General features: G+C 36.3%; 1 protein-coding gene across 4 annotated transcripts in view; it reads left to right on the top strand.

The window, feature by feature from the left end:
• Nucleotides 1-23,545, top strand: part of GABRA2 (gamma-aminobutyric acid type A receptor subunit alpha2) — a 129,447-nt gene that overhangs the window by 57,451 nt on the left and 48,451 nt on the right. For all 4 annotated transcript variants that reach the window (XR_009400926.1, XM_059383399.1, XM_059383384.1 and 1 more), the window contains 4 exons: nucleotides 13,724-13,944; nucleotides 16,378-16,460; nucleotides 21,560-21,703; nucleotides 22,739-22,891. Coding sequence is in view for 3 of the 4 variants with exons in the window: in XM_059383399.1 (XP_059239382.1) it covers nucleotides 13,724-13,944; nucleotides 16,378-16,460; nucleotides 21,560-21,703; nucleotides 22,739-22,891 (601 nt within the window). In the remaining variant the exon portion in view is untranslated. The remainder of the gene's footprint in view (nucleotides 1-13,723; nucleotides 13,945-16,377; nucleotides 16,461-21,559; nucleotides 21,704-22,738; nucleotides 22,892-23,545) is intronic.

The following is a 23,545-nucleotide window of genomic DNA, read 5'->3' as shown; positions in this document are numbered from 1 at the left end:
ATGTAGTTTGAACAGGGAAGATCTAATAAAATGAATTATTAACTAGAACAAGGTGCTTTAATAATAAAACAGGGTAAAAGAAAGCTCTAAGTAATGCAGAACTACTATATGCAGAAGGCAGCATCTACATTTGGGGTGAAGCATCACAAACAAGCAAAGAAAACACACACACACACACACACACACACACACACGGAGCTGTCTTCCAAAAAAGGGGAAAGGAGTCTGCATTTGGAGCTCAGAGACAATACACTAGTAATTGGTATCCATAATACTGTGTGATATGGGAAGGATTTTGAGTGAGATACAAGAGATAGTTTCATCACTCAACAGGTATTGTTTGTTATTTGTCCAAATCTAAGAAGAAAGATGAAACTGGGGGAAATTAAAGTTGACTAACCTCTATATACATGTAACATACACATGTGCGTGTGCGCACACAAACACACACTCATATTGTGAACCTATTAGGCAAGACAGAACTCAACTTAAAAACATATATACATTTTATAACAAGAAATGATTTGGTCTTCATCATCACCAAATATAATGACTTTCTATCTTGATATTACTTTTGCTGGAAAGCAAGATAAATAAATGAGAAAAATTTGAATTTATGTTAGTATAGATGGCCCAGAAGTGAAACTTATCTGTGACACTCTAAAGAAAATGAAATATATTATATGTGGAAGGAAAACACATTATTATTAACCATATGTGCAAGTGGACATGAAGATATCTTTTTTTTTTTTAAAGATTTTATTTATTTATTTGACAGAGAGAAATTACAAGTACACTGAGAGGCAGGCAGAGAGAGAGAGAAGGAAGCAGGCTCCCTACTGAGCAGAGAGCCCGATGCGGGACTCGATCCCAGGACCCTGAGATCATGACCTGAGCCGAAGGCAGCGGCTCAACCCACTGAGCCACCCAGGCGCCCCCATGGACATGAAGATATCTAACTCATGCCTTATAGAAGCAGCTTGGTTATGAGAAAAAAATTAAAGAATATATTTAATTTCACTTTTAATAGCTTAGCTAATACACTAATTTCTATGCAGTGTGCAAAGACCCAAACCTCTACATCCTGTTCAGGTCAGTGATGTAGATTTGTTGTGACATTAGCCTGAGAGGAAAAAGCAGCATAGCAAAAAGAATTAAGAACCAAGGGAACACACACGCTTAGACATTCTGTTATCTCAGAATCATTAACTAGTGTAATTGTCCAAAGAAAGTTGCAGATCTAAATTATAATTAAAGATTCTAATTACAGTGTCTGCAATTAAGTTTAAAAATCTTTTATTTCAACATCTAAAAAATTCATGAGTAAGAAGGTAATTAAAGTTGGGAATGTACTAGTAGCTGACAGTTGACCAAGTTTTCAATAGGCAAGTGCATTTGAGCAATTTATAACTCATTCCTCTGTTATTTTTGCTTTTTCTTTTCTCCTTAGTTTCTATATTAGATCTTTTCCCGTATTAGTAAACATTTTCACTGTGTGTGCATGGTCTTTAGGCATAAGTGGTATAGCTAAAACCTAAACTAAAACCTAAAACTGCGCTAAAACCTAAACTAAAAACCCCAGTCTAAATGGTAATCTCTTGCAGTACTGTTAGGGTTAAACAGTGCAAATTTTGAAATCACCTCCAGATTTCTGAACCTGAGTTTCCCATTATGCTATTAAGAAGCAGGCTGTCAGATTAAGTTATGACTTTGGTTTATTGATCACTTAAATCCCCTTGATTAATCATTTTCTGTCCCTTTGAAAACAGAGTGCATTATCTCTTAGACTCACCAGAAGCTCTTGAGGTATTCTGTATTTTGGCAGTTAACATCATAGGGAGACTTAGTTATTAGATCTTGACATTTGGTCAAAAATTGACACTGGACTTAGGTGTTAACCCTTATCAGAAGTCGTCATTTGTAAATGTAGCTAGATAAGGAAACCTGTTATAAACATGGCAAATACTGCTTACCACAAGTAGTCATTTAACCCACTTCAAAATTGGCCTGTTGAAGTTGATGACTGGAAAGTTACTAATATTTTGGAAGGATAGAAATTAGACTTTGAGAGCATGCATTCAGCTAGTCAGTATTTTCCAGTATCCTCTTAGAGTTTTTAATATTGTCCCTTAAAATGTGACTCATAGACACTTGGATTGGATTGTTTCCTGCATTCCTTCCTGGGTTCCTGTGGAACCGTAATTGCTAGTCATGGGGTATGCCAGTCTAATTGCTAGTCGTGGGGTATGCTAGTCGTGGGGTATGCCAGCACTTATGTTTTGGATACACTGAGTTTGGGTCTTTGTGAGAGATTTAATCAGTGATGTCTAGGTGCCGACCTATAGGCAGAGCTTGGGAGGGAAGCATGGGGGCCATGTGATGGTAGTTGAAACCATGGGCATGTATAACATTGTGCAAGAAAGAGATTTCGGGTGAAATGGTCATTGTACTTTCACAGCAAGTCTAGAATACAAGAGAATAAAACAGATTTTAGAGGAGACCATGAAGCGACTGGAGGTGTCTGTCAACATAAAGGAGGATTTCCTTTTCTGAAACAGACCATGTTTCGATCCTTAACAACACAAGTTAGAAATCACTGCCTTTTATTCCTTATCAGATGCAATGATGAACCATAGTCAGATGTTTGTATCACTTACATTTTTCTGTCAGGGTAGGATTCTGTAAGGGCACCTGGGTGGCTCAGTGGGTTAAGCCTCTGCCTTCAGCTGAGGTCATGATCTCAGGGTCCTGGGATGGAGCCCTGCATTACATCAGGCTCTCTGCTCAGCGGGGAGCCTGCTTCCCTTTACCCTTCTGCCTGCCTCTCTGCCTCCTTGTGACCTCTCTCTGTCAAATAAATAAATAAAATCTTGGGAAAAAAAAAAAAAAGTAGGATTCTGTATACTGATGGTGGTATTATTTATATGGTAATGGGGAGGACTCTTGGATTTTGCCCAGAGTAAAATCTAACCTAGGGGGTGGGGTAATGGTTTCAGAAAAGAGGGCGAATAAAGGCAGTTTGACTAGATTGACTCCATCCTGCCTTCCTGCAAGAGGGTGGGGTTCAGGTGATAGTTCTCTTGACTTCCTACAGAGGAGAGCACTCTTTAACATTCCCCCATTCCTTTTTATAAACTAAATAATAAATAGTTATAATTTCTGAACATGAGTGATTTTTTAAAAATTAAAATTGCAGAGGTCACATGTTCTTTCTCCAAGTTTCAAGGGTAGAATCTTTGTTCTGGGGGGTGTCCCACAGAATTTGTTTTCCCTAGTCAAGAATAATAGATGTTGTCTATTGATGCTACTCCCATAAATTTTCTTAGGGGTTACCATTACATGTAGATTGTTGGCAGACACAGAAAGTATCATATGCCATGGTGAGGATTTTCCCAATGGTTTCCTACCACACCAGGAGAATATGATTTTTTTTTAAGATTTTATTTATTCATTTGACAGAGAGAGAGATCGATCACAAGCAGGCAGGGAGGCAGGCAGAGAGAGGAGGAAGCAGGCTCCCCACAGAGCAGAGAGCCCGATGCGGGGCTCGATCCCAGGACCCCGGGACCATGGCCTGAGCCGAAGGCAGAGACTTTAACCCACTGAGCCACCCAGGCGCCCAATACCAATGCAAGAGAGCACTGAAAATGTAGGGACAGAGCAAGGATATCATGGTATGGAAAAGCCAAGAAAAGGATTCAAATGTATCATTAGATTAAGAACACGGAGGTATTTGCTGATCGTGGTAAAGGCAACCAGATTGCAGTGGGTTGAGCATGTGGGAGGTGAGGAAATGGAGAAATCGTGGAAGCAACATTTTTAAGCAACACGGTTGAGGAGAGGAGGCGAGACAGAGGGCAGTAGCTGTAAGGCATTATAACTATCAGTGAGGTTTTTCTTTTTAAAGATTGCATTGAACTCACTGTTTTCTGAACATGCCGTTATCTTTAACAACTCTGTGGAGATGTTTTTCACTTTTCTTGTGATGCTTCCCCCGTTTGCCAACTGGAGATCTTTCATTTATTCAAGGCCAAGTTCAAGTTTCATCTTCTCCAATGTCTTTGTTGGCCACTCCAAGTAGGGTTAGTCCTTGTCCTTGTGTTCCACCACATGGTGTACTCACGTTTTTATGCCTTCGCGTACTGGATTATAAAGATCTTCACGTCTTTCTTCTTTACTGCTGTGTGAGCTACTACAAGGCGTGAGTTGTGTTTGCTCATTTCAACAAGATTTACTAAGTACGTGCTCTGTGTCTGTCGCCGTGTGGGAGCTGAAATCCCTAAGTATAACCAGTGCTTGTCCTCAAGTTGTTCACAGTGATGTGGGGAAACAGCTAAGAAAAGTTATCAACTTTGAAACAGTGGGATCATGCATTTATTGAAGTATTTATGGATGACTATGTAGCAGAGGGTATGTGGGTATAGGATATCTATATCTGAGAAGGTTTCTAGGAAAAGAAGATAACTACAGAGGACAAATGAGGGGAGTGTTTTAGCACAAACTGGAAAGGCTGGTTGAATTTAGTAAAATGCAAAAATTCAGTGTGACTTGAGCCCAGAATGCTTTAAAGGATCTTGGCGGGGGGTGGGGGGTGGGAGTGGGAGTGGCGGGGGGGGGGGTGGGGTGGGGTGGGGTGGGATGAGGATGTCATCCAGAGATGAGGCTAGAAAGAAACACAGAGCCGGATCACAAAGGCCTTATGGCCAATTGCCCAAAAAAGAAAGCTGCGAAACCATCTCCAAATGAAACTTTAAAACACAGTAGATCTCTTTTACCAGAGGACTGATTAATGGCATAGCTGTTTTGATAAGTGTCAACATTCTTTAAAATGTAGCCACCGTACAGACTAAAAGACTACTGTGGTTAGTTTAATATAGTTACACAAAAACACACATGCAAACATTATACACTTCACATTGTTTAATTTAAGGATTAAGGTATTGCGGGCAGGTGAGTGCCATAAGATATCTGAGAGCTTATCTACCCTATGCCTCTGCTGATGCCTTTCTCTTTAGGGAATTAGAGTTCTTGTTGCCCAGAATCCTTGTTACTACATTTAATTTCTAATGATGCCTCTCATTCATTCATTCATTGACTAATTGTTGTTTATTTCCTGTGTTCCGGGCAGTTTGTTCGATACTGGTGTTACAGCGTTGAAGAAGGTGATCACAATCCTTGTTAGTGTGGAATGAAAGTTGGCCAGATGTAGGGACTGGCAGGGAAGAGCCTCTGTAGCAGAGATCAGTGAGTTTCAGGACTTGGTTGGAACAGGACACATCAGAGGCCCTGAAGTATCAGTATTGCTCCAGGCAGAGTGGAGTGGGAGGGTGCTTACTGCAGAACACCAGACTAGAGAGGAAAGGGTGGGGAAGATCATGCTGGGACTTGGACGCTGCAAGAAAGTGTTTGGACTTTATCCCAAGGGCTTTAGAAATTCAGCTGATCAAATTCAACAACACTTCATTTTTGGATCTCCCTCCCCACCCCCAACATTGTGACAATAACTTGAGTGCATCCTGTAGCTTTCTGTTCACTTTCAAATATCAAAGAGTCCGGTGCAGGCCAATTGAAACATCAGTCTTTGATGCTGGTTGGATCTTCTCTCCTTTTCACGGCCATGTTCACAGCTAAGCGATGTGCAGTGGGCAAAAGGCTGTAATCTGCTCTTCCTCTCCTCTTTTTGGGTCTGCCGGAGTTGAGGCAAGGGAAAGGGAGATGACAAAAATGGAGGACAATATATTTTTAGTTAGCCTGTTCTGTTGGTGGTTCTCTCTTGGCAATTGGGGCCGTTTGTATAGCCGCAAAGGCAGGTTATCCCATGGATCACATTTGTGATATCTTCTCAGTGACCTCTTTATTGCCCAAACACCAAAAACTCAGGTGGCTTATTCCTTAATGGACTTTGTGTGGCTCAGCTTGTGCTGTTGGCACTTTATGTCATGACCCTTTTGCTGCTGGGTGTCCCTCACTTATCTCACTGCCCTGTTGTTGAGTATGGGCAATGGGGGAAGAAACATATTTTGAAGGTGATTTATATCAAGCTTCCTTCCTTAATGTCCAAACTGTTTCCGAGAACTTTGTACATATTATCCACTTTGTCCTTATAAGAAGAAGTCGATTTTATTATTGTCACCATTTTATAGATATGTCATCTGGAATAGTGAGATTAAAAAACCTGCTCAAGGTCATGTACCCTAGTCAACCCAACCACAGAGCCTAAGTTCTTATTCTTAACATCTATTTTAAATTACTTGATTTATTATTTTTGTTATCTTTTGATCTAATGTTTAAGTCAGTTTTCAATGTGGGGAGAAGACTTCGACAGAGATTCTAAAACTCCATTCTCAACTTTGCAACTAAATTCTCCCTGTAACCTTCCACAATCCATGACTAACATCTATTAACTGGTCTATAAAAGATGGCAATTTCACTCTGATGTCCTGCCTTCAAGGATTGTTTTTTACGTATGATGTAACAAAAAGGGAATGGTGTTAGGAAGCACACTTGAATTCAAAGCTTGGCCTTCTCTATCTCCTTCTTTAAATAGGTATGGTTTCTGAGGTATTTTCCACCTGTGAAATTAGGATATTCTGCATATTTTAATACAGTTATTGTGAAGTTTAAAAATTCTATTAAGCAAATTGCAATTAACTACTATAGTTATTCATCATTTTGAATATTTTATTAGATATATTTTAATAATCTACTCTCAGATTCTGACTCTGTAGTATCAGTTTTTAATTTGTTTGTGAAATTGCTCAGTCCCTAGTTCCAAAGAGAAAACCTAGACACCTTACCTGAACAGTGGTCAGAGATTGCAGCAGCTGTGGTATTCTGAATCTGTTTGTGTGAGCTTCTTTGCATAATAAGGTTTTATGATCTTGTATTAACTGGATTGACTGGCACACTGCTGCTCTGTTCTAAAGCTTCTCCATTTTTTTTTTTTTTTTGCAATTTTTGCAATGCTAATACTGGGTTACATGTACTTTTCATACCCTTTTGAGTAACAACTGGAAGTGTCTGAGCTTAACCATTCTTGTATATTCCAAGGGTGTTATTTCTTTAGAGGAGACTAGCCTTTTTTAGCAAAAAGGGTAAAATGAAATAAATTTTGGTACTTTAAAACATGCTCAGTAGGGACGCCTGGGTGTCTCAGTTGGTTAAGCAGCTGCCTTCGGCTCAGGTCATGATCCCAGCGTCCTGGGATCGAGTCCCACATCGGGCTCCTTGCTCAGCAGGGAACCTGCTTCTCCCTCTGCCTCTGCCTGCCATTCTGTCTGCCTGTGCTCGCTCTCTACCCCCCTCTCTCTCTGATAAATAAATAAAATCTTTAAAAAAAAAAATAAAAAATAAATAAATAAAACATGCTCAGTAAATCAAAGTAAATAAGAAATCACCCCCAGAGCAGTCCTGTAACTTGGTTGTTTCAGTGAATAGATAGAATTCTTCAGAAATTGGCTACATGCATTGACTTATAATTAATGTAATCAGGCACAAAAAATACTCTGCCTTCACTAAGTGAACGAGTCTTTGAAATCATCTTTGTTTGAAGTACCAAATACAGAAATAATACTTATTGGTAGTTAAAACATTGGACTGGAAGTTGTATCCTTGTGTGGGTTTTGCCTCTACCAAGCTTGGAGACAGGAAACTGATGCAATTTAGCTATAACCCCAGCTATAAAAAGGAGAATTTGGATAAGTTTCCTTTAAAGAATTTTTCCAATCCTGAAGCATGTGGATTCTTCAACTTGTTGGTCTCACCCAACAGTCAGAGTCACGTCTCTGGAGCATAGACTGTGGCATAGCTGCGCGCTAATCCATTTTTGTGATTTTTTTGGTTTCTTCCTAAGTTCGCTTCTTAGTTGTTTGTATATTCCCTGAGGGATTTTGTAGTTGATCTTGTTGTTATTTATTCCTTTTAGAATCTCAATTCATGGGTCCAAGTCTTGCGTTTATATGAAGAAATTGCATTCTTTTGTATTTCTAGCAACACAAATAAAGCATTGACTTAGTCTACTAGTATACACTCATGGCAAGCCTGAGGTTTATTTTAAGGCATCTTTCAGGAAAAGATCTTTTCAAATACTGAGAATATGCATTTTATATGCATTTAAGGAAATCAAGTGCAAATAATTTGGAAATCCTGTTACCCTTAAGGATATGCAATAAATATTATTTGACTGAAATACTCCTTACCCTGCCATTTTAATCTAGAAAACAAAACCACAAAAACTGGTGAATCATCTGTATTTATTTATTTACCTGTATATTTTTATTAATACATTAAAATATAAGATAAACACTAACACATAAATTGGAATAATAAAAGGTAAGATGCATATCATTATTTCAGAAATAATGATATTTATTAATAAAGTAGATTTATTTTTGCTCTCACTTAAGATTGTCATTCATGATGATATTTTAGCAATTCATCTATTTAACTGTATTATTTAAAAATTTATCTAAGTACTTTAAAATAATAACAATCAAAGATCTGATTCTAAATTTATATTTTGATATTTATTTTGATAACTTATGGGTGAAAAAGATACATAAATTCAAATCTAAGAAATCTGTCATTGGCTATTGGTTACTGAACCATCACGCTAATTTTTAAAAAGTCATCCACCAATTCTCGATGCTTCTCCTCATGGTCTGAATGTTTAGTTTTTAAAAGAACTTGCTGCTTGCAATAGCCTTATGCCACAGTAACCATTATTCCAGGGTACAATATGTGCTTAAGATGAATGTCATCATTAGGAAACAGTGGTTATAAACTCATACTTTAAATAGCCCCATTGATAATTATAAATTTGCTTTGCAGATTTCTTGTAAGACTTGATTAGGTCACCATCCTTTATGTGGCTAATGAAGACCTCAGGTTAGGCACAGATACTCCTTGTTCGCTGCTGTTGTTCATTTGTGCTTGCGTAATGATTAGTGTTTTCTTCAATCCGTGCTGTCATTTAGCAATGATCTTTTGAAGCCATTTGTCTATTTTTGTTCGAGTTAGTTTAATCAAAACTAAATTCTATAACTTGCAAACTCACCTGATTCTAAATCACAAAACACTGAGAGCAGCTGAAGGAGACGTCACTCGACCATTCCTGAGTGGTTTACCTCTACGACCAGCATTGACTTACGGGGGCGGTGAGAGTGCCAGCATGGTTCTTTATATTCTCTATTAGCAAGGCTTCAGTCACTGCTTTAATTAATTAATTAATTTATAAGATTTTACTTATTTATTTGACAGAGATCACAAGTAGGCAGAGAGGCAGGTGGGGGTGGGGGAAGCAGGCTCCCTGCTGAGCAGAGAGCCCAATGTGGGGCTTGATCCCAGGACCCTGGGATCATGACCTGAGCCGAAGGCAGAGGCTTTCACTCACTGAGCCACCCAGGCGCCCCTGTTTGACACTGTTTATCTCTACATGCTTCTTAAATTTTTTTTTTCTGAGTTTGCTATTTTTCTTTCCTGCTATTGTGTGAGTGTGTGTGTATTTCTGCTCTTCAGTGATTCATTTTCTTTAATTTTCTAGAATTTTTTCCTCCTTATTTTTATAAGTTAATCATGACACATCTATATAAGTGATCCCTTCGATCTTCATAATTTTAATGGTCACTGCTAAAACAATACAGTCTGGGGATATGTCCGATATTTAAGTAATCACATTAAATCTAAATGGACTGAATTACCATTATATCCAAAGATATTTTTAATAAATTGGAAATGGTATCTTCAGAACATAGTCTCTTATTAAAATCCAGCAAAATTATACATCAATGACAAAAATATAATTAAGGAAACCAATACATTTGGAAATACAAACGTACTTCACGTATCTCCTACATAAAGAAAAAGAAAAGCCATAATAGGAATTAAAAATTGTCTTTGACTGAATAATACTGAAAATACTATTAATTATGCTTATTATATAACTGTAGTAACCATGACTTTGGAATTAATGCAGGGAAAGATAAACAATAGAAAAGAAGAGAAATCTCAGAAACATGGACACTGGGTACATAGGTATGGACAATATATACATCAGAGAAATGTCATTACAAATCTGTGGAGAAAGATGTATCAGTCAATAAATAGTACTAGGAAGTTGAAAACAAACAAACCAACAAACAAACAATGTTGAATTTTTTTCTCATACATAATAATTCCACAACCTAAATGTTAAAAAGCAGAACTTCTGCATCTTTAGAAGAAATGTACAGGGATGTATTTATGATATTTGCATACTTTTATAATCTTTATTATAATTCTTACTGAGTAGTAAATATACTGAGTAGTATATTTAATATTTAAAATATTTATATTCAGAAAATGTAAATAATTTCTATAACTCAATAATAAAAAGACAACCCAAGAGGAAATGGTATATGTGCTGCCGAAGCGAGCACTAACCCAAGAGGAAATGGAGTACATGAAATAAACAGACCCTTCATAAAAAGTAGAGTGTTTAATAAATCCATGAAAATATGTTAAATTTCATTAGTCAATAGAGAAATCAATGGTAGAAGTATCAGCCATTCTACACTAATCACAATGGCTATAATGAAATATTCTATTTATATCAAGTTGTACAGAAACAAGAGAGTTCATGAGTACAGACCTCTAGGATTTCAATTTGAAAATATCTTGTTGTGTTGAGGATATACATAAAATACATTATGGTATTCCCACATGTAGGTTTACTCTACAGCAGTGGTGGACATTCCGTGGGCCATCAGCCCAAATCCTATCAGTTACCTATTTTTATAAACAAAGACCTACTGGAATATAACCACTATGACTCATTTATGTATCATCAGTGAAGACTTTCACACTACAGTAGCAAAATTGGGTGGTTGTAATACCATATAACTTGTAAAGCCTCCAGTGTTTATTAATTGGCCCTTTACAAAGAAAGTTTGATCTAGTTTAGAGTAACTCTTAGGTCTTTGTCCTGAAAGTGTAGTATAATAATGCTTGTAGCAGTATTACTTGCTATATAACAGATTGGAAATGGGAAAAAAAAAGAACATAGAAAAAGGGTGAATATTGTGAAATATTCTCAAAAGATAATGCTATGTAGCAATGGAAATGAATCAAAGTACTAGATAAATTACCATGAATGAATTTCAATAATGTAGCTAAGAAAGTTAGTGTCAAGAAAGTATACACACTATATGATACCATTTACATAAATGTTGAAAATGTGATATGGAAACATATATTTATGTGGTAAATATTTAAGCACCTGTATGGGAATGATAAACACCAAATCCAAGATAATTATTTCCTCGGAGAGTTAGGGCCATGTGATTGAGGAGGAATAAATGAGAGAGAAGTCTTCAATAATATTTGAGGTGGCATTTCTGCTGGCAATGGTTACAAGATGTTTATTATATTCTTTATACTCTCATATATGTCTGAAAACAAACTAAGATAATACACAGATGAAAGCCATGGTGCCTTTTGTGAAGATTTGCAAGCATGTCTAGAGGCAGAGGAAGAAACATACAATTGCAGCATGGAATCTTACAGTAATAGAACACTTTACGAGTAATGAAGATACACAGTCATCTGGCTATGTATTTTCTGGGTGTTCAAAGGACTGAGAGTGTGGTTAGGAGTAGTTCCTGACTCAGGCAGGTAAGAAACTTGCTTTAGGTGAGAAGTAGTAAGAAGTGGGGATTGTTAAAATTGCCTACAACAAAATGTGAGTACCTGGGTGGAGTGGGTGGGAGAGAAGAGGCACAGATCATTCTCAGCAGGTTGACAGACATACTAGGACACCATCAATGCTCAGAAACAGTTTTCCTGAGAACACTTTTCAAAAAGAACTCACCTGAAGCTTCCTGCTTATAAACCTTGTGTATCTCTTATAGGGTAAATCTGCAGGAAATGATTGCCTTAGCAACAGCTTCTGAAACAGATAAAACTTATCATAATTTTACAGAAATGGAAAATTTGAGTTTGATGTTTTATTTATTTTTTTTTAATATTTTATTTATTTACTTGAGAGAGAGATAGTGAGAGAGAGCATGAACGAGGAGAAGGTCAGAGAGAGAAGCAGACTCCCCATGGAGCTGGGAGTCCGATGCGGGACTCGATCCCGGGACTCCAGGATCATGACCTGAGCCGAAGGCAGTCGTCCAACCAACTGAGCCACCCAGGCGTCCCGAGTTTGATGTTTTATAGAAAGTTGTAAAATGCATTCAATTTTCCTGGACAAATAAATGCCTTAGGTATTCACATTAGGCTTGGACTTGAGGGAACCATAATTGGAAAGAAACACTTGCATAAACACTTAGTGAAGATTCACCTCTCAATCTAGATGTTTTTTTAAAAACCTGAGTTACATCTATACAGAATTGAACATTTTAAAATTAGGACTAAACCACTGAGAGTGAGTATCAGTTTAATCATGAAATTGTCTCCTAAGGATCAGGGACACAGCCCAGAGCCTTCGCTTACTTCCTGTTCATATATCATGACCTATGGCTGATACTTATTTTCTTCATCCATTCAGTTTTTGAGACATCACTGGAATCACTTACTTGATTAAAGTTTGTACAAATAATTTGATATTTTCATAAGTACATGGCCTTTTTAATCTATCCTTTTTCAAATGCATAATTTTGGTTGAATGAAATTGCCAATTGCTAAGGTGTTTATTTCAAATATGATGACTGTGGCTTTGGGCTCAAAGGATCGTTTCTGAATTTCCATTCTCAAGTGTGTGAGTGAGTATTTTGATGATCTGTCATGTAAGTGTTTGCACAAAAACACATTGACAAAAATTTTAACATCTAATAGATTATCAGTATTATTCACAATTGTGAATTGGACCTTGTGTCTAAAATGTATACAGTCTATTCTAAAAAGGACAGAGAGAGAGAGAGAGAGAGAGAGAGAAAGGCTGGGAATAGGGGAATGAGAAAGAGGAGGTGAGAAAGTCATACTGATTGATTAAGCAACCTCAAAGTGTTGAACAGTGGTAATATAGGAATTGGCCACTAGCTCATCTGTATGAATATTTAAAAGTACATTTTAACCTGAGGGCATTTATTTGTAAAATATTTGTATTTATATGATTACAGTAACTTGTCTAAGTATTTTTATTACAGCAAATTTTATAAAATAAACTCTATTGAAATTATCATCCACTAATACATTCTTGCTAGCAATATGGTATCTCACCATTTTTTTTAGGATTAAAAAAGAAATATGATATTTTATAGTTCTTTTAGCAACAGCAGATGATGACTCATACATATTTGACAGTATGTTTAATAGTTGTTTCTTTTTTCCTGCTTTTTTTTTTTTTTCACTACTGAGAAGGCTGCCTGCTTACCCTTTCTTGAGATAAACTACTTAGAACAATAACCAAGACCCTGCTCCCAAGCATGCTCCCTCTCCTTTACTCCTAAGTTCTAGGATGCAGGAAAGCAGTTTAAGACCTTGTTCGACTGAAAGAGGCCAGGGTAAAGTAGACTTAAACTTTTCTTTTCATAATATGTGGCTAATTGTATATATACACACGCTTATCTCATTGTAAGTGGCAACATTTATTGATAAAGAAATAATTTTTCAAAACTTTCTTCTCTCAGTATAGTAGTCTCTCTTTTTACACTCTTTTTATTACTATTTTTGTTGGAATTTTATGGTGACCTTGTGTCTGAAACAGTTATTATTTTCCAAAGAATTCTATTTTCTATTTCAGGAATATACAATTGATGTTTTCTTTCGACAAAAATGGAAAGATGAACGGTTAAAATTTAAAGGTCCTATGAACATTCTTCGACTTAACAATTTAATGGCTAGCAAAATCTGGACTCCTGATACCTTCTTTCACAATGGGAAGAAATCAGTCGCTCATAATATGACAATGCCAAATAAGCTTCTTCGAATCCAGGACGATGGGACTCTGCTGTACACAATGAGGTAAGCTTTCAGGTTTGATATATTGCACTTAAGTACTGAAAATCCATGTATTAAACAACCAACCTAGTTTTGTCAAGTATTACCACAAATTGAACATTTTTATAACAGATTATTGAGGCATGCTTCGTAAAACCCTAGATATTAAATTAATATAAAACAGGGCACCTGAGTGACCAGTCTGTCAAGCATGTGACTCCTGATTTCTGCTCACGTCATGAGCTCAGGGCTGGAGATTCAACCCCATGTCTAGCTTTGTGCTGGGCATGGAGCCCGCTTAATGAGATTCTCCCCCTATCTCTCTCTTTCCCTCTGCCCCTCCCCCAATTCATGCACATTTGTACATGCTCTCTCTCTCTAAAAAGGTAAATAAAACAAGATAAAATAGTGTTTATGAGGCTGATTATCATCTGAGTGTTAAAACATAAGCATTACCTTAACTATTAAGAATTGTTTTTGTCTATTTCTTTTTCACACTACATTTTAATTAAGTGCAGCTTGAATGTCATAATTTAAAGTTTCCTTTATACCGTCATGTAATTTTACTTTTAGTACTTCTTCAGATATGCATCAACATTTTAAGTGATTTTTAAGCAAGCTTTTACTTAATATTTTGATCCTCCTTATAAAGTTAATCTAAAGAAAAAAAACTTTTTCAAGAGGTAGTTTTTATTTAATGAGGTTTACAAATACCATAAGCATATATATTAGATTGAACAATATAAATTGCCATTTTGTAAGTCAAATAGTATCACGTAGCATAAATTTCATATGATTCAACCTTTAAAAAATTATCTAAAGAAGCAGACTGGGCAGCTCAGTCAAGGAAGCATCTGACTTTGGCTCAGGTTATGATCTCGGGGTCCTGGGATAGAGCCCAGTATCAAGTTCCCAGTCTGGTGGGGAGTCTGCTTGTCCCTTTCCCTTTGCCCCTCCCCCGCCCATTCTCTCTCTCTCTCTCTCAAATAAATAGATAAAATCTTTTTTTAAAAAATTAAATACACAGTTGCTGACTGTATATTTACATATACAGTATATATTTTATATTTACAGTATAGCAACTACTACATTTTAACTCTACTCATAAATTAATCTTTTAAAATAGGTTACTTATATAAGAAAGAAAACAATCACAAACCTAATAAAGTGATGTATCACCTAAAAATTAAATGCTTAAGAAAGGCTTTAAAACATGGGTAATTTTTATTAGCATTAAATATAGATTAGATATGTGTTCTAAACATTTGATGTGTTATTATTTCATATGAAATGTTAGGTGGTAGATTTCAGTTGTATAAGTTATTTAAAAAGCGACAAAAATATAATCCTGATCTTTAAAGAAAAAATTCTTGAGAACTGATTACTAAATGGCCCTTGCCTAAAATGGAAGTGCTAGCAATTCTATGCCTCTCTCTCTGAATTTTATAATCCAGATGCAATATCCCTATTGGTTTTACACTTTGAATATTCCCGTGGATTAAGACAATGATGGGAAATTTTGGCTTTAAACAAAATGTTGGCAGAGAACATACAGTTTTGGAAAATATTTCTTGGTGTTCTACTTAAATACTCTCCTAGAAGTATACATAATAATTAAATTGTTGGCCACATTTGTTTTGCTTGTCATAGGAGTCTTCTCTAAGTTCAGTTTAATACCATTTCTATCCATTTTACCTGTGTGTGAAATGGAATAATTGATGACTGTCTTTATAACAAGTTTGCTGTGATTACTCTTTTTTTTTTTGCTGTGATTACTCTTTAATGTGATCATGTAGATATAGAAAAACAATATTTATTTAACAATACATTGCTTATGTCCATAATTTAGCCCATAGTCTAGTTTCAACATGGTATTTCTAAGAGGCATATCTATATACTATCTGTATCTACTTCTATATTTAAATCCATGTACCTGTATATAGTATGTATAGTATGTGATACTCCTTCACAGTTGACATATTTTGGAGGAAACGCCTATGAGCTAGTATTGAATTCTTGTATCAGTTTTGTTCTATGGTTGTTGAGGACATGAAGAAGGAAAATAGCATTCTTTTCATGATAGAGAATTTTTTTCTTTTTTTTCCCCCAGGATCATAAATGTCATAGTGAATGTTAATGGGAAAATAGCCCTTCAAAAATGTGTATATAACTTCTTTACTTCTTAATTTAAAAAAAAAAACAAAAAAAACTTCTTTAGTTCTTAACAAACCACAGAGTTCCAAATGTTTGTAAATAAATATTGTTATTTGAGCTCAGTTTTTGTATATGCTAATGTCTTCTGAAGGATCGTCTAAATGAACATTTACATGTGAATTAGCCTAATTCAATGCTATAAGGAAAGTCCTACCTTATCCTAGATGCTATTGAGAACAGGGAGGAGTGATTAATCTTGACTTGTCAATTTACTTAAACAAAGAGTGAAATTTTTGCTTCTAGGCTTACAGTTCAAGCTGAATGTCCAATGCACCTGGAGGATTTTCCTATGGATGCCCATTCATGTCCTCTGAAATTTGGCAGCTGTAAGTATGGGGATGAAGGTACATGTTCTGGGCCTGTAAAGTCAAGGGTGGTCAACATCATTGCTTACCGTATAGTTTCTTCTAATATTATGGAATGCTTAATATTTGCCCAGAAAAGTATAGAAGTAAAAGACTTGCTGATTTCCCTCTAGGAACTAATTGTCTAGCCCTATGGCACTCTCAAATATCATTATATATATTTTTTTCTCTTTTTATTTTTTTTTAAAGATTCTATTTATTTATTTGACAGAGAGAGAGAGAGATCACAAGTAGGCAGAGCAGTGGGCAGAGAGAGGGGAAAGCAGGCCCTCTGCTGAGCAGAGAGCCTGACATGGGGCTCCATCCCAGGACCCTGAGACCATGACCCAAGCCAAAGGCAGAGGCTTTACCCACTGAGCCACCCAGGCGCCCCATCAAATATCATTATATTTTACTCATGATGTTTAAATTATCACTTTACTGCCACTAAAGAATATCATGTGTTTTTATTCATGGGAAGGTAATCCAGGAGCTGCTTGTGAAGGTCAAGACCTTGTCATTTACTTTCTTTTCCAAGCGCTAGGTCCTTAAAAATGCAATTTTTTTTTCTTTTTTCTTTTTCTTTTTTTTTGGTAACTAAGAATGAACTGTAAAGGATGGATGGTATTGTTTGTTAAGCCTTTTGCAAATGGCAGGCACAGAAGCTGGCTCTGTGCAATTACCTTCCTACTTTCCAAATAATGGAAGGATTTTTTTTTTTTTTAATTTTCTAAAATAAATTTTAAGGAAATGAGTAACTGGATTTGTTATATCTTCTGCTTACCTAAGATATTTCAGAAAAGGCTCTGTGCATTTGGCCATTCTCTAGGTCACTGAGGTTGTATCTTGTATGTCAAGTGGAAGCATTCACTCTCCCGGAATAATTGAAAAGAAGGGAGGTCGAATCATCTCCCCAGGCCCACATTTAGGGCAGGTTCACAATAAATTCACGGACACAGCTGGAACAGTTTCTCTGGTGTTAGCATGTCCCATCACCTGACCTTTTCAGAAACCTTGCTCTTTTTATTATCCCCATCTTTATCCATTCGGGGCACCTTTTGACTTTTCATTCACTTGAACAGAAAGGCAGTTCCCTCACCTGGTTAAAAATATGCGTGATTGAATAGGGGCCTTCACTCCACAGATGTATTAAGTGAAAGAAAAGAGAATGATGGCTAAGATGAATGCAAACTCCTCTAGTGATTTGGATGACCATAGTTTTGTGGAAAGAGAAGTTCAGTCTTGTTCTGTTTATTCTTACAAAAGGTGTCAGCTCTCAATTTTCTTTGAGAATCTCTTCTTTGTTTAACTACAAAGCCTTCTTTTATTGTCATGGAAACTATCACTTCAATACTGGTATTTTTCCCAAAATTATTTAAGATAGTCAATCGTGTTACACGACGTAAACATCATGGAGAAAATCTACAGCAGATGCAGCAGAGAGAAACTCATTTGCATCACATAAATGGCATTAAAGAGAAAATTGAAAAGCCTTGATAACCAACGAAAGGATTTATTCAAAATGCAGTCATGGTATAAGAAGGAAAAGAATTTTTCACTGGACAAGTTAGTGCCATTAAGGCAACAAATATAAATAACGTGATGTCTTAATTCTGAATATGAAATAAATATGCCTGAAAATAGTTTAAATAAAATCTAAAAATCTCTTGTAGTGTATCTACAGAGTAGTGAAATATTGTATGTGTGAGTTTCTGTATCTAGAAGTGATACAGAAAACAAAGTTTATTGTTAAGCAGTCTCTAAGTAGTTGCTTTTTATTTTTCTTCATTTATTTTCTGACACATTGAATAAACAATTTGATTTGTATATTCTTCTATTTATCCTTGCCAATAATAAGTGGTTGATATTTAAGTGTTAAAAAGATGGACTTTATGGGCACCCTGGGTGGTGCAGTGGGCGAAGCATTAGACTTGATTTCAGCTCAGGTCATGATCTCAAGGTCTTGAGATAAATCCCGATTCAAGGCTTCTCAGAGAGCATGGCGCCTGCTTGAGATTGATTCTCCCTCTCTCCCTTCCTCCCACCCCCAGTTCTCTCTCCGTCTCTAGCAAATAAATAAATATTAATAAAATTTAAAAAGTATGGGTATTAGCATGTTGTAATATATTAACAAGCCAACCCAAGCTTTAAACTGCCTTAAAATGCTGACACAACAGAAGCTATCAGAAGCTGTGATGGCTTTGCCTTCTAGTTTTTTATTCCTCTCTTGCTTAAAAGCCCCCTAAAGTGATAGAATTTCTGGAAATTTATCATTGTTCTTAAAGATGCATCTTTTGTATAAGTTTATAATTTTGAATTCCTTTTTGTTTTGCTTTATTTCTGTTGCCTCACATCTTTATGTATTTTCTTGCTGCTTAACATGATTTAAAATTTCTTAAATGGGAGTCTGGATGTGGTTCTGTGCATTGATCCAAAAGAAATTATGTCATCTTTTGGGATGAAAATTAATAAAAAGGATTCGGGAATTTTTTTTTTCTGGTTACCAAATACTAAGAATCAGTCAGGATGGAGTTGATGTTTAATGCAGATGATGACTGAAAAATGGGTTATTTAACAGAATTAAATGAAATTATTCAATGAAAATCTAAGTTAGAGGTGGAGTTTATAGGGAAATTTGTAAACCAAACTATCTTTCTCTCCTTTATACTTTACTGAAAAATAGTGCAGTGGTCTCCTGGTTTATATGTGTGTTGGTGGACTGGGAATGCCTCTAAGCTGCATGACTTTCTGCTCTATTTTCTCTTACTAGTCTCAAAATCTAAAAATCATCTTCCTAGTTAACTAATCAAATGCTATAATTCCTTTTTAAAGGACATGGGCAGGATCACTTACCTTCTTTAGCATATCCTTGGGCTCCTCCACAGATTCCATCTTCCGTAAAAGTAAATGACGTAATTCAAATATGAAGAGTTTCTTGATTAATCTAACAAAAACAAACAGAACTTTTTCTGGGTGACAGGCCCTGTGCCAGGTGCAAGCGCTGTAGTTATGAACAAGATAGAGTCCTTGCCCCTCGGTGTCTCACTAGTTTCTTAAAAAGGTCACTGCCTTGGTAGGGTTTCATTTTCTCTTATTTATATTTAAAAATAAACATCAAAATTCAAGAGTGGAATCATTATACTTTAAAAAAGTTCATAATTTATTGATATTCACAACTACTAATGCTTATTCATAGAAAAAAACCCACTTGATAATGTGCAAATGGGGTGCTAGTTACTCACATTACTACTGTCCCTTATTTAATCATAGCAGCAGAATCGCCAATGATTAACTAATCGAAATGAATACAAATTTAGATCCCAGAGTAACTAGAATTCATTCATATGCAAACTATAGGACTATATTTGCTATATATATATGCACATTTATAAAGATACACACACATCTACATATTTTTAGAGTTCTATTTCAAAAAAATTGTTTCACAGAATGTAATTATGGATATAGGTGAATATGTGTACAATGAAAACAGTATTTCACTGATAGGAGCATTTAGTAGTAACATGCAGAAACCAGACAACATTGTAGTATGTCATTAAGACACACAGCCAATAAGACACAAACTCATGAACATTCCCTTTATTGTGACTGATGCTTAAGTGTGAGTTGGTCTGTGATCTGTCAACATCAGACAAATGTAAGTAGCAGGTCCACCCCAGAACAAAGTTATCAAACCGGAAGACTTATATATGGCCTGTAAATGAACTTTTCCCAGAGTCCTAGAGATCTAGGGGGCAGAGATATTGCTGGAAGCAGCTAGTCCTTAAACTGAGAATGTAACTGTGATACTGAGTTTTTTTTTTTTTTAAGATTTTATTTATTTATTTGTCAGAGAGATAGCGCGAGCGAAAGCGAGCACAGGCAGACAGAGTGGAAGGCAGAGTCAGAGGGAGAAGCAGGCTCCCTGCGGAGCAAGGAGCCCGATGTGGGACTCGATCCCAGGACGCTGGGATCATGACCTGAGCCGAAGGCAGCTGCTTAACCAACTGAGCCACCCAGGCGTCCCAGATACTGAGTTTTGCTCAAGAACCAGGAGTAGCTAATACTTCTAAACATTCTCATGAGCAAAAGTACAAAGAAGTTCTTCAAAAAGACAATACTATAGTAAGAATTGGCTGTTAATTCCACTGTGGAGGGACTTCCGGCATGGAGAGGTCAGCTGCTCCCCTCCGGGACATCCAGGCTTAAAGGAAATGCCAGGGCCAGAGAGCAGCTAAGACAATTCTAGTGCTAGAATTATCTAACTTCCACTAAGTTCTGTATCTTCGGCCAGATAAATCAGAAGGTTATACTTGGTCTGTATGTGTTTTATCTCTAGCCAATCCATAATGGAGGTGCTATGAAAGTATAGTCCAATGAGGTCTGTGTGCATTAATTTTAAAATGAACATTTTTAAGGAGTATTTGATGAAACTATAGCATTCTGGTTTATTTTTACATGTTCTGCAACAATTAGTTCTCATTCTTTTAATAGAATGCATTGTATCATGATAGCTAAGTCATGTAATTCTTAATTAGGTGGAGGTTTTGAAGAAAAACCTATGAAACGAACTACGAAAATTGTACTTAAAATAAAGATTGCATTTCATCAGTATTCTCATATGATAATAAGTTCCTTTTATGCCCAGAGAGTAATATCAATTTGAATTATAAATGTTATTTCATGAGTGATTGCTATTTCCAAATAAACCATTTAAGTGGGCTTTAGGCATTTACAACCTGTGTACTATAATGTCTTTATATATTACTTTGAAACTATGGTGGACGTTTTAACCATCTCAGGACCCAGTGATTTTTGCAGGCTCTGAAGAGAAATTTGCTGTTCACTTCTCAGTGGTTGCACTGAAAATATTCTTTGGTCATGATTTTCTCTCTTGATCTACTTCATACTCTTCATGTTAAAAATTGTAAATTTCAGAGATATATTTACTATACAAAATAGTATCTGTAAAATCAGTTTTTATAATAAATAGTGATTATATGCAACATATAACCCTTGACATTGTACTTTATTGATGATTTATACTAAAGTGCTTAAATTTTTTTTCTGATTTCTTACAGATGCCTACACAACCTCAGAGGTCACTTATATTTGGACTTATAATGCATCTGATTCAGTACAAGTTGCTCCTGATGGCTCCAGGTTAAATCAGTATGATCTGCTGGGCCAATCAATTGGAAAAGAAACAATTAAATCCAGTACAGGTTAGTAAAATGATTCTTAAACTAGTTTCTAAGAAAATCGATGGGTTCAATTCACTAAAATACGTTAGTTTGCTTAGAAAGTTTTGTTCTTAGGGTCCAGGAACTAGCAGCATATATTGTAGGAGCTTTTTAGATATTTACTGTCTCTGACCTGACTCCTTACTCAATTAAGATCTGTATTTTAAGAAGATCCAAGGAGATTCTAAGGAGGTTTACATAAAGTTTGAGAAACACTGGGTTAAAATATACTGTCAATTCAAAAAAAGTGTTACTTTGCAGACAAGCCAATTTTATCATCAAATAGTGTCATGGTTTTCCTAATTTTCTAATTCTTTTGCTCCTATTCAGAATAGTTTGTGACTATTCAACTCTTGAATTTTGGATCATTACTACTGGTGGGTGCGGGAAAGCTGATGACCTTCCTAAGGATCCCACTCCTCTAAGAAAGCTGCCATGTTGAACTAATGATTTTATCTCTGGCAAATCTAACCCCCGGGAAGCAGAAAGGAAAGGTTCTCGGGATTGGATAGAAATGACAACAGTGGATTAGAGTCGATGTACACAATTGAGAGATTCAGAATAGTGACAGGGTCAAAAGTGGAAAATTTGGACCGAAGCCTGGGGTTAGAGATGTGGCCAGAGACTGACCCTTTAAAAAACCAGAGAATTCGAACAATCAAAGCAGAGGCTTGAAGTTGGTACCAGTGGGGATGAGAGATCTGAGTAAGATAATTCATGGTCAGAGAGCATTTGCGAATCCTGTATCTTTTTGTTCAGTAGGCATGACCGGGAGAGAAAAACAAATGTCATGCCTTGGACATGTCATGCAAGTTTCTTGGTAATATTAAAATTCTCTTAAATATTCTTGCTGTGCTAAAGAGGCATTTAGTGGTTTATACTTCTCATGTCGTATATGTGATAAATTCTTTTTTTTTTTTAAACCGGGGATTGTTCTTTCTCAAATCCGTTCCATTTCCAAAATGTTCAAACTATTGACTATTACCGTTCCTTAAGCTTCTTAAATTTTTCTTCTAGGTGAATATACCGTAATGACAGCTCATTTCCACTTGAAAAGAAAAATTGGGTATTTTGTGATTCAGACATATCTGCCTTGCATCATGACTGTCATTCTCTCCCAAGTGTCATTCTGGCTTAACAGAGAATCTGTGCCTGCAAGAACTGTGTTCGGTGAGTGAACAGCTACACACTCTTGTGGAGCACATTGTATTTTGTAGCATACTTTCAAACGCTTTCTCTCTCTTGAGACTCACACCAACAAATCTGTGGTGTGGGGGGCAGGGCATGTTGGTTCCACGTTACAGACGAGGAAGCTGAGGCTGACAGAGGCAAAATACAGAGTTCGTGCCACACTATTAAGAAAAGGTATAAACACTACTCAGATCTTTTGGAAATACATTTGGGTCTTCTTTCTATTTTGCTTCTTTTCTCATTTTGCTTTCCATCATTTGTTTTCATGCCAGTTTAAGGGGAATGTTCTTAGAGGCTTTGACTTGGCGTATAACAGTACCATATTTCTCGGCTTTCCATGTTTATTTTTGCTCTGACTTGTTTTTAGATGGACAAAGAGGATCTTCGTGTTTCAGGTTAGAGAGAGAAAGGGAAGAAGAAAAAGAGAAAGAGACTCCTCATTCACTACCACTAGTGTGTTTAATAACAGTTAATTCTCTTGATTTAAACCATGCAAGGGGTGGGAGTTGGCTTCTCCTTCTGTCCCTCTCCGCTGCTCCTGCTCCTGCTCTCTCTCACGCTCTCACTGGTGCGTGTTCTCTCTCTCTCTCTCAAATAAATAAATAAAATCTTAAAAGAAAAAAAAAATGTAGG

The sequence above is a fragment of the Mustela nigripes genome, chromosome 1, assembly GCF_022355385.1.
Source record: "Mustela nigripes isolate SB6536 chromosome 1, MUSNIG.SB6536, whole genome shotgun sequence".
NCBI classification, from domain to species: domain Eukaryota; kingdom Metazoa; phylum Chordata; class Mammalia; order Carnivora; family Mustelidae; genus Mustela; species Mustela nigripes.
This window is presented reverse-complemented; position numbering and strand designations above follow the sequence as displayed.